We start from the raw sequence: 11,750 nt of genomic DNA, 5'->3' as shown, positions 1-11,750 counted from the left end.
TTTCCTAGTTTGATACTAGGAGCAGAGACAGACATCAGGAAGTGCAGCATCACATCCTTTGCTAGCCCTATTAGCACATTACATTATGATGATACCAGCAAACAATGCAAAGAAATTTAGCAGACTTTGAAGAAGCTTTGAAAAGTGATGTAAACTGGTTCTTACAGTCAGACAATGACAATATCCTGAAAAACACCTATGAATTCTAGATTTCATGTCAGACTATAAATGCTTCTTTATCGCGCACACTTGTGCAGCATCTCAAAATGACTCGATTCCAGGTAGACAGCTGTCATTATCAGCAGTCAAAAGAAGCACCAAGGTCAGAGAGTGCACCAGTGTGGGTCAATATGAAGGAAGAGTCAAAAAGTTAAAGTGTGAAAATTGTGTGGTGTCCAAAACTTCACTAAACTCCAGCACCTGTTTCCGGTATTGCACGTCTTGCGTCTGTCTGACTTGTGCATTTGTGTGTGTTTTTGGTTGGTATTGTGTGTTGTTTGTGAGCGTGTGTGAGTACTCAACGGGTCACAATCTCCACTAATCAGGCCCGGAATGTAAAGGCAGGAAACACAGTCTGAAAGTAAGGCAGGCTATGCGATGGAAAGTCACAGAGAGAGCCGGTGGAAACTAACAGGATTGTTTTGTTGGGCTTTTTTGATGAAGCACATGTTCTCTGGCACCGAGTCCAACTGGGCTGAAACAGCAGGAGCCTCCAAGCTCTGCATAAATGTACAGACATAACAATCACATGCATATAACACATTGTGTTTTTTTTTTTTTTACATCTCTGACTTAACATGTTCACGCTTAAATCTGATAACATACCCGTCATAATGTATCTGGACTTTGAAAGCTTATCAGCATAAAAAAAAAAAAAAACATTTTGTAGCCGTAACATTGCTACAAAAATATTTGTGAATATGATTAAACTAGGATAAAGTAGATCATTTTGAGGGATACCATTTTTATTATTTAACAAATTGAAGAAATAAATAGATGTTTTGTTTTTTTATCTCGTATGTCTTGCACTGATTGTCTCCTGCAGTATCCGACCCAGAGGGATGAGTACAACACTGTGTTCATAATAGACCTGAATGGGGATTGACTCTCTTTGAGCCAGCCTCCAGTGGTCACTCAAAGAACTGCAGAATTAGGTAGTGTTTCAATTGCACTTATTTGCGAGAATGAATCGTCAAAATGTCACAGAAATATAGTCTGTGACCATGACATGCACTGGAATTGCTTACTTCTTTTTCGATCATTATTCAAATCCTACAGCTGTAACTCCTTATCCAGAGTGGACAGAGCAGGGTCGGTCAAAACAGCCCCAGATAATAACCATCCAACAGAGAGATCCATCAGACTGGATGACATCAATGGGCTAAACAGTCTCACACACACACACACACACACACACACACACACACACACACACACACACACACACACACACACACACACACACACACACACACACACACACACACACACACACACACACACACACACACACACACACACACACACACTGCACAGAGCTGTAGGTGTAGACCTCTGTGTGTATAATAGGGAGGGGGGGAAGCCTTTGTTCTTGGAGGCTCATATCTGAGGCATTATTCGTTTCTCTCTTGTGCGAGCAGAGAAGATATGATCGCTATGTGAGATGAGCAAAAAAACTCCACAGTGAAGAGGACCTGTCTCAAGGCAACTCCACAAAAACACATTCACACACGCACACACACACAAACACACACAGCACACAGTGGCTCCCTGTTAGTTACTTCAAATACACTTCTTTTTGCCTCCATTCTTATTGGTACCGCTTCATTCACCCACACATACACATCCACCTCCAGGCCCAGTTACATCCACCTACACACACATCAACCCACACGCACAGGTGCACACACACACACACAAATTCAAACACTACAATCTTAGAGTTCACATTACAGTATAACTCATCCGTCTGGGGCAATAGTGAACCCAAGGCCTTGAAAACAAAAAAACCCAAACTCCTCTGGCTGTCAGACACTTAAGAGGAAGCTTTGACAGGTGTGTTTTTCACAACCCGCCCTCCCCCTCTACAGACTGTCACCCTGCTCCATTCCACCTGTTGCCCCTCTGGAAAACCCAGTCCGCACACGCACACACACACACACACACACACACACACACACACACACACACACACACACACACACACACACAAAGCCCCAGCAATCTGTCTCTGTTAGAGAAAATCCTGAGCAAAAACACTCTCACATACAGACTTATCCACTCTGCAGTAAGACAGACAGGATCTATTGAAATATCTTGTATCACAAATTCTGTCACACACAGACCTACACACATCACATAATTTCAGTCACAATGGAAGTTTAATTACTGTAGTGGTTTGTAGAAGACCTTATGGTCGGGGTTCTGGTTTAGCTCAGAGCAGGCGCACCATGTACAGAGGCTGCAGTCCTTAGTTGCAGGGTCAACTCCGCGGTCCTGCCGCTGTAAGGTGCATGTCATCCCCCACTCTCTCACCCTACACCTGTCTCTCATAATAGCCCATAATAATAATAATAAAAAAGATGCACTTATGGTAAAGCTGAATATTTTGTTGAGTCTGTCACGGGATCCAAAAGTTGTCCATTAACAGACAAACACGTGTTTCAAATGTTAACATAAGTTGATTTTCTGGTGTGTTATGATAGTAACTTGAATACATTTAGACTTTTTGACAGTCGGTCATTTAAAATGATGCTACTCCATGTTATTCCACTGCATCACTGCAGCATTGGGTGGCTTGCAGTAGCTGTTTTCCAACACTTTTGATAAATATTTAAATGTTTAACTCATTAAATTAGAAAACAAGTAGCACATTTATTCAGAATGAAAGTCATCTCTGGCAGCCTCCCTGAATGTTACTTCATGTTTCTTTATACACAAAAATCTGTTTTCCAATCAAAGCTACATCACTTTAGAAATTATGAAATGTCCATCTTAAACTTTACTTGATATATTTAATAAAAACAAAACCTTCACTAAGAATGTGATACATATGTGTATCACAAGGAAAATAAACATTTAAACTTTTCTCTGTTCTCTGTGGGATTTCTTTTTTTTTAATCCTGATTTTCTAGACACCTGAATGAAGTGGATTAATAGACTTTTACTCACAGACACCTCTCATGATCAATAATGACTCATTTAAAGTTGTACAAGAAGCTTTTAGACATTATTCTTAAAAAGCCGCAGTATGACAGGAAATACTCTGCTACATTTAATCTTCTGCATTTTCAGTTTTGGACCTGCTGTCAACAAAATGAAGTTAACATAAGTCATAATAAAAGTTTCATAATGAAGATAAACAACGTTTATAACTGTCATTATATTATATTATTATATATTACAGCATGATATGCAAAATATCTAAGAGGTAGGTTGCTCTACTGAAAACGCTTTAAGGTATTTTTTTCCTGTTTAACACAACCCATAATTTAAGGTGAATTCATGGATTAACTCTCTTACTCTACTTGTGCTACGTTTTGCTTTTGTTTGTTGTGTTTGCTCTGACAGCTGAATATTTATGTGTTGCTTATCTGCTTGTGCCTCCGTGTTGAACAGGACTACCTGAGATAGAGATCTTGAATCTTAAAAGGTTTTTTTTATGTTTAAAACTAAAAAACTTGTAATCATGGCTAGAAAGTAAAACATGTATCAGGGAATAAACACGTGATAAAAAGTAAAGCATAATAACTTGGACTTAGGAACTTTACACTCCATTCAAAGAAGAAAGACACTTGTAATGCAGCAGTGATCACTTTTTAGGTGCAGACTTTTAGACCAATAATAACAGGAAAAATAAATTCTAAAGAGACAACATTATGCTTGTCTTTATAATATTTTTTTTATTTTTCGCAACTTATTTATGATTTAATATTTCAGAGATAAATCTAGTTTTTCACTGTGCCTTATTTATCTGTTATTCATAGTTATTCTTAGCATATACTTTAAACATTAAAGACTTATTCTGAGTAATTTATACAAAAAAAACTTGTAAAGTGACTACATTAAAGCACGTCTTAAATGTCATTACATTAACAATAACAATGGCAGTAACTGAAAATAAGCCACATATAATATGCGTAGCCTAACTCTGACAGAGAGAATATTAGCATGCTTTGTGACTACTCCTGTAATCTACTTGTTCTGAAATTGATTCTCTTTCAAATTACTTTCCTGTATTTTCAGTGCACAACATTGACATTGACCTGAACTTAATATCCTATAGTCTACCAGTTTGTTTGACATACTGACGTGAACGTTTTAAAGAGGGTTATTATAGAGGGTTTCAAACATTATATTCTCTCTTCTTTTACTTTGTTGAAAAGTTATTTGACACTGCAACCAGGTGTCATTAAACACATTTTTTTGTAGTTATCCTTAAAGACATTAAGATGATGTCATAGGCAGAGAAATATAGAGGCAACATCGCAGCTTTCGGACTACTTTCAGTCTTCTCACACTTGTTGATAGAGGAGAGAAAAAACTCTCTGAATTAAAGCTGCGAGTTAATAAATACACTATTAATGAGCTCCGTTTCAGGTGTAAAACTTTAAACAGACACCCTAATGTGCTAATGTTTCACAGCTCGACTGTGACGTTATTCCTTTTCAAAAAACATGGAAAAAAAAAAAGTTCCGGCTGAAGTCACAGGAAGTCAAACAATCACAAATACACACACCGCAGCTGTGGAGTTACAGAAAAAATGTCGGAATTTGAGCGAAGAAATGTGAGATATTTGAGGAATGTAACTTCGGACAGTGAGTGAGAATGATTCAGAGGGAGAGTGGAGTGAAATACCGACTTCACATCCACAAAATCCAACAAAGTGAAAGTTTACTCTCCGACTTAATACGCAGTTTAAGTCTGGACGTGAGAGGGGAAACATTCAACAGAGAAATAGTAAAACACTTGCACGAGCTTACCTGGTGAAGCTCTGGCAGCCAGGCAGGCAGGTGGAGGAATATTTTATTATTTAAAAGAAGAAAAAAAATCAGGAGTTATTCTGTTTCTTTTTTTTTTTTCTTTTGTTTTCTGCAGCCTGGTCTCCTTCCCTGAAGCCGTTTTGTTTGAAGCGAGAGGTGGGCAGGAATTTCAGGAATTAGCCGTGGTATGACATGAAGACTGGTAAAAGCCAGAGAAAAAGAGACCAAGGGAGAGAAGGAGGAGGAGGAGGAGGAGAGGAGGAGGGAGGCAGGTCTGACCGCTCAACACCACGTAATGACGAAGGGCGGGGGAGGAGAAAGGGGGGGGGGGATCCTAAAGGAAAGGGGGGGTGGAGGGTGGAGGGGTGTTGCAAAGGAAATATCATTAATATAAAAAAAAAAATAGAGTTACAGTCAGGGGAAACTGTCACTGGTTGACCGGTCACTGGCTGAAACACAAACAACTTTAAAACAAAAAAATCCTTAATATAAGGGCACTTGTAAGGCCTACCTGGTGTAGCCTACAATTTACCATATGTAGACTGTAGGCTACATGACAGGAATTAACTGTATATTGAGTACAAGCCTGAATTTGTTTGACTTTAAGTCTTTTTTTTTTCCATTGGGAAGTTTACAATGGCTGAAAACAAACAACTTTACTTTTGGTGTAGCCTGTTGTGTTGTCTATTTATGTAATGTGCTGTCCCTTTGTGTTGTCTTTTATCTGGACCTTTAGTCTGTAAAAAAAACTTTTGAACTGAATATTCCAATTTTAGCCCCAAAAACTGAATTATTTCTCAAATGTGCAAAACTGGGTTGCATTTAGTCTAATATTGGATTCATGTTTATTTTCTAAAAGTCTAGCCTAGGGTTTTTATTAGATCAACTTTTCTTTGTTCATACCACTTCACTCTAGAGATAGTTCTTAAGTTTTACTGTAGACTGATGTGTAAGAAAAATCTATCTTGTCATTATTTTCTTTTGTCAAGTGTTCTAGTTAAAAGAAGATAGATAAATAAATCAAAGGTTTTTTTGTTCCTTATTTAGGTTCCTCTGCGTATACTCTCACATAAGCAGACAAAGCAGTCATTGCTGTTAGTCTTGGTCATGTTGTGCAGGTCATTACCGGCCTGCAGGTTGATTGTCTGAGATGTGATTCTGAACTTTGGACTCTGAGGGACAAGGCAACAAAAACTTGGTAACAGATCCCTCTAGTGGATATTTTGGGTATGACAGGTAGCTGATAAAATTGCAAAACCTACTTCCAAATTGATACTGGAAATAAAAGTAATATGTAATTAACATTTTAAAATTTTTGTTAAATGACTGCAACAATGAAGTTGCTGCAGCTCTACACACACAGACATCACCTGTGTGTCTGTTTATTACATTTTGTATATCCGATCAGTGCAACGGTCTACACATGGAGATTACTTGGTTACAATAAATTACTCAAATAATGTCTTTTTTGGCTAATGTTTCTTTATCCACCTCCAGGGACAGTGGGGGGTCCCCAATCTTTGGCACCCCGTATTTTGAGGATCACAGGCCAAAAAGTTTGGGAACCCTTTATAGGCTACTGAAAAGACAGAGGAGAAACACAGTAGACTCAAATTGATTTCACTGAAGATATAAAAGAATGTTAATATAAAGTGAAATAATATAAATTCATATTTTTCAGTCAAGCAGACCCAATATCAAACATATTTTATTTAATTCCTACGGTTCACCCTGTCAGTGGAGCCTGATATCTTACACCCTACATCTTGAAATCTTTGTCATCCATCAACTCAAGTCCACAAGATGTCTGCAGGGATTCATGTTTACATATTGTTGCTGCTGTTTTCTTTTTTTCTATTTTCCATTTTTTTTGCTGTTGGTTTTGTTATTATATTATTGAGAATCTGTAGGTCATTTATATATTTATTTATAACTTGAAATTGAAAAGATACATATATAAACTATAAAAATACATTTTCATATTATATTATATTAAAGTCAGAATTTACAAATATAATACAAACTAGCTGAATAGATGGAGAGGGAGTGGGATTCAATAAGTGTTTACTTCTTCCCACTCCTTTGCGGACATGTAACTTAAAATAGCTCAAGTGTTTTTTTTTCTTCTGAATTATACCTTACACTGTTTGTAATTATTCTTTTTTGTCTGTTTTTTTATGTTCACCTTTGTCTTATGTTACATGTTCGGAATAAACAAATCAAAATAAACTGAAAACTAACCTTCATCCATGTAAACCCACATAATCAATTCTAAATAATTCACTAAAGCCAGACAGTGTAACCTCAAAAACTGAATAATTTGGCATCATATGTAAACAAATGCGCTCTTGTTATATTTTGGTTGTCACCTCAAACCTTACTTGCTCTGCTCTCATAGTACAGTAATTGTAGAAGTGCTGACAGTAGTTCATATAAACAACATCTCCATGTGAGTCATTTCAAAATGGTACAACAAGCAGTTATCACACTGCTAGAGTTCCTCTGCCTCACTTTGATAATTAAAGAGACATTTCTTATTCAAAAAAATGAATCACTTTATTCATAAACTTTCATCACATTCTCAATCAAGTTTAAGGCAAACCGAGTTGCTTTTGTGAGACACAATGATACAGATTAGCCTAACATGCACATCCTCCGTCAACTTCCAAACCTTTTACTCAGACCAAAGTGTGACACACATTCACATTGTTTTTCTTCCATCTTTACATTGTCTTCAGTCTTCCTTTTTTTTAATGCTTGTTCCTTTTGTCCAATCAAAGTAGATTTACTCAAACAGTGGTACATTTACCCAACAACCCAAAGTGGTCTACAAACAGTCTGCTCTAGACTCTGTTAAATTAAGCCTATTACAAACTACAGGAGATTTATTTGCACTCATTTAAAATAAAACATTTGAGATTAAGTTTATCTAAAGAAAAAAAGAATATAAATTAACTTAAAAGCCTCCTGCTGATGAAGAAGTTGTACTACTGTATTTATAAAAGCTCCTATAGAAAATACTTGGAATGTATAGGAAAGTTTTGTACACAATGAGACACTCCTCCTTACAGGTTTTCCAGGTGAAGTCGATGATGGAAAAAAGGAGAACACTGATCCTAAAATAAACATTTACACTGACTGGTGCTGTACAGAAACACACTGCAGGGAATGATGAGAATCTGTAAAACATCAACGCTCTGTTGGATATCACGACGTTGTGTTGGAGGGGTCTTTGGTCCAAGCTGAGTTAACCCCTCCCAACATCATTGGATAATTCCCCAGAATCCTTCGAGTTCACTACCTCCAGGTCCAGTTCAAGTTTGCCTTTCTAAAACATCCACGTAGTACGTTCTCCACGTCCAGGGAGCGCATCCTCTAGTCTTTATGTTTTCTCTTCTCTTTTTTTCATACTTTCGACCATGCCTTCCTGGATCCAGACATCATTTCTTGGAGAGGAATTTCATCTTGTTTCCTGGAATTACAAAAAAAGTTGAGTGAGATTATAAAAGGTAGTTTGGGAAGAGTACTTGATGAACACTTGTATTCGCTTATGCAGCAATAAGCTTTATAGTTCTTTGAATATTGACAGCTGTGTAGTAAGGATCTTAATCTTATTACTGCAGGTGTAAAGCAGGGACATTTTAAACATATCATTTATTAATGTTAGAGCATGGACAAAACTAAGGCTCCTGTTCACCTCAGCATCATTTACACTTTAGTCAGTTATAACTGTTTTTGTATTTTATCATTATATTTAATAAATATCTAATGAACTGTTTGTTGAGCTTGTTGACTATTTATATGGAGTTACATTTGAGAGCAATGTAAAAAAAGAGTTGAATTCCTTGGATGTGTACACATAGCTGGTCCAAACATAATTTTTTATGTGTGCACGGCTGTGACTTGGCTTGTCAAAGTTCTCTAAAATTGGTCTTCAGAGAAATGCACAGGAGAAGATTTTAATCTATACACAAGACATAAAGCCCTTACTCTATGGATTATTCAACTTTTTTAAACTAGATTTTTCCAAAATGTTCTCCTGCAGTATAACACAAGATCGATGTTCATGTAGCTTATGTGGAATTGAATTTGGTGCTGACCACTACTCACTGCTTTTAATAATAGTTCCTTTACAAAAATGGTTTCCTTCCTGCCAAATGCAGTCTTGAAAAGGGGAAAATATTTGCCCTCAGTCTCTTATTGATCTGGCTTTGAAAGGCTGATGTGATAGTTATCAAATGACTGATTGAAGGATGATTAAATACATTAAATCTCACCTAGACCCTTGAGGAACTTGTTGACTCCTCGTTGCTCGCTCCCAGGCAGTGAGTCCAGATACTCCTGTGCTCTCACTTCAAATAGACCTGGGAATAAAACAAGTCAAACAGATTTCATAAACATACAGCAGCTATGTGTGTTAAACCAGCTTCTTTTTTCTTTTTCAAGATAATAAAGTTGAACACTTTTGAAGGTCATCATATCTCAGTACCTCTGAGGCCCTGACGGCGCAGATCTCTCTCCTGGATGAAGCCGGTGAACATCTGCGTCTCCATGAACACCTCCAAGAACCTCCTCAAGCTCTTGGACGTGACCGCTTTGCGAAAGGCATCACGCTGGAAGGACGAGACGGGGGAGGAGGAGGAGGATGACGAGGAAGACGAGGGGCTGGGCAACGTCGGGGAGGAGACAGACTCGTCGTCTCGCTCTGCTCCACCCATGAATAGAGAGTAGTGACCCACCATCTCCACAAAGAAACGCACGAAGGCCTCTGACGCCACTGTGCTGAGGGAGCTGGAGTCTGGGTGGAGGTAGAGGAGGTGAGAATACAATATGAATGATTAAATCACAGGAAAATTACTGTCCTTACATCAGGATGACTAATACATGTTGTATCAGAGAAGCAAGTTCCCTTCTTTGCGTTGACATATATCACAGCATCACTCGGCTCTCTGTTCTATAGATGCTGTAGATTTTTATTGTCCGATCATGAAGATTCACTTTGTAACGGTCACTGCCTTATCTTTATAATCAGTCTTCTACTAACTGGTTCTGTCTCCCTTATTCCTAGAGGAATCAGCTTGTCTAATTTAGAGCACCTAGGCCTGTTGCTCTCAGGGCAAGAAACGCCCAACCCCAGTGTGGCATCCCAATCATCATTCGCACATTTGGATTTTTGTTATATTTTGCTTCACAGTATATTATGTATATATATATATATATACACAGTATATCCTACAGTATATTCTCTGTACATGGGGGGCATGTCAAAACTGTCAGTCTATCTGGTGCCCTAAAAACAATTATTTTAAAAATGTGGAAACCATGCTGTGGATCATTCCTCTAAACATTTTACAACAGTGACTTTAGAATTATTGGTATTTATAAAAATAAAAAAAAAATGTTATTATTATATAAGACATCTTTACAGAGACAATATTGTAAAAAGTGTGATGAGTTACCACTGGGTAGATCTCCTTTCTCAGAGGCCAGCTCCCTTCTCTTATCGAGCACGTGCTCGAGAGCCGCCTGCAGCTTGTGAGGAAGAATGGAGTCCTCATCATCCAGCTGAGGAGGGAAATTCACAGATTTAAAAAAAAACAGTCCATGCGCCGTAGAGAATAAACATGAAGTACTCACATAGCATCTTCTAGAATCACTCCATGTTAAACTGAGTTTAAGGATGGCTCTATGTGTCACTGTTTTCTCTACATTTCTGTGATTTCTACCTGTCGTAGGAAGCGGCTGTTGCAGAGGTCAACCACCAGGACCTGGGGGAGGAGCAGAGGGAGAGTGATGTCATTTCCTGCAGCTATTGTTCAGAGGAGGAAAGGTCCGGAGTCAAGGGCGCTAAAGTCAGTACATCGCAAACAAAGAAAAAAAGCTGATCTTACTTCTTCTATGGGCAGCTCCTTGAGTCGAGGCAGAGAGCTGGAGAGGAGGCCGACTATGAAGGGGGTGGGGGTGCACACGATATCCAACATGGAGGGTGGGAGTACGGGGATGTACGTGTGCTGCCAGGTGAAAGGGTAGAGCAGAGCCACTACTGCATGACAACACTGAGACAAGGTGCTGTGGAAAGAGAGATTTTAATCAGTGAAAACTGTAGAAAAGTTTAAAAAAAAGCCCACAAACACCTCCTATTACAACGCCCTCAGATATCATAAATACTGGTTATCACATTATTAGTTTAATATCACTAGCAAGCCTACCACAAAGTCCATTCAGTTGTTATTCTGGAGCTATAAAGAATATAACCAAGTTGTTAAAATTAAGATAGCTAAAATATTTTGCACTTCCAATGCATATCCTTAAAATATGGTACTCATGACTGAATTTTTCTGTGGTTCAGAAATTAACAAGTCTAGTTTTGACCACAAGAGGGCACTGAACAACCCCTGAAGACAATAACCTCTCCTCCACCTTCTACCTAATTTGGAACACAATATTAAAAGTTCACTACTGTTGCTCTAACAAGACCATTGTTACCATGAGAAGAATTTTTAATGCATCTCTTGGAGGAGGGTGATGTAATGCCTATAAAAAAACTATACAGCAGAAGCAAGCACACTCAACCCCATGCTGTTTACTTAATGTCTCCCGGGTGTGCATATGCTCACGGTTAATTCATTAAAAAAATTAATTGACGAGGCCAAGTTTCCACTCTAGGGTAGAAAATGTGCAACTACGACGTGATCTGCTCATGAGCTCTGAGCTCTGGTGAGAAACGCTTCCAAGGCTAATTTCTGCACAACAGTAGAAAGGCGGGAA

The 11,750-nt window shown here is 38.2% G+C and overlaps 1 protein-coding gene across 1 annotated transcript in view; it reads right to left on the bottom strand.

Annotated features, from left to right (window-relative positions):
* Window positions 1–7,512: 7,512 nt before the first annotated feature.
* The window catches only part of si:dkey-82f1.1 (DENN domain-containing protein 2A), a 35,567-nt gene continuing 31,329 nt past the window's right edge, over window positions 7,513–11,750 (bottom strand). The window contains exons 15-20 of the mRNA XM_061035846.1: window positions 10,874–11,051; window positions 10,709–10,750; window positions 10,442–10,547; window positions 9,472–9,780; window positions 9,260–9,346; window positions 7,513–8,454 (exon numbers count right to left, since the gene is read on the bottom strand). Of these exons, the coding sequence (XP_060891829.1) occupies window positions 8,423–8,454; window positions 9,260–9,346; window positions 9,472–9,780; window positions 10,442–10,547; window positions 10,709–10,750; window positions 10,874–11,051 (754 nt within the window). The 3' untranslated portion in view covers window positions 7,513–8,422. The remainder of the gene's footprint in view (window positions 8,455–9,259; window positions 9,347–9,471; window positions 9,781–10,441; window positions 10,548–10,708; window positions 10,751–10,873; window positions 11,052–11,750) is intronic.

This window comes from Labrus mixtus, chromosome 4, assembly GCF_963584025.1.
Source record: "Labrus mixtus chromosome 4, fLabMix1.1, whole genome shotgun sequence".
NCBI lineage: Eukaryota > Metazoa > Chordata > Actinopteri > Labriformes > Labridae > Labrus > Labrus mixtus.
This window is presented reverse-complemented; position numbering and strand designations above follow the sequence as displayed.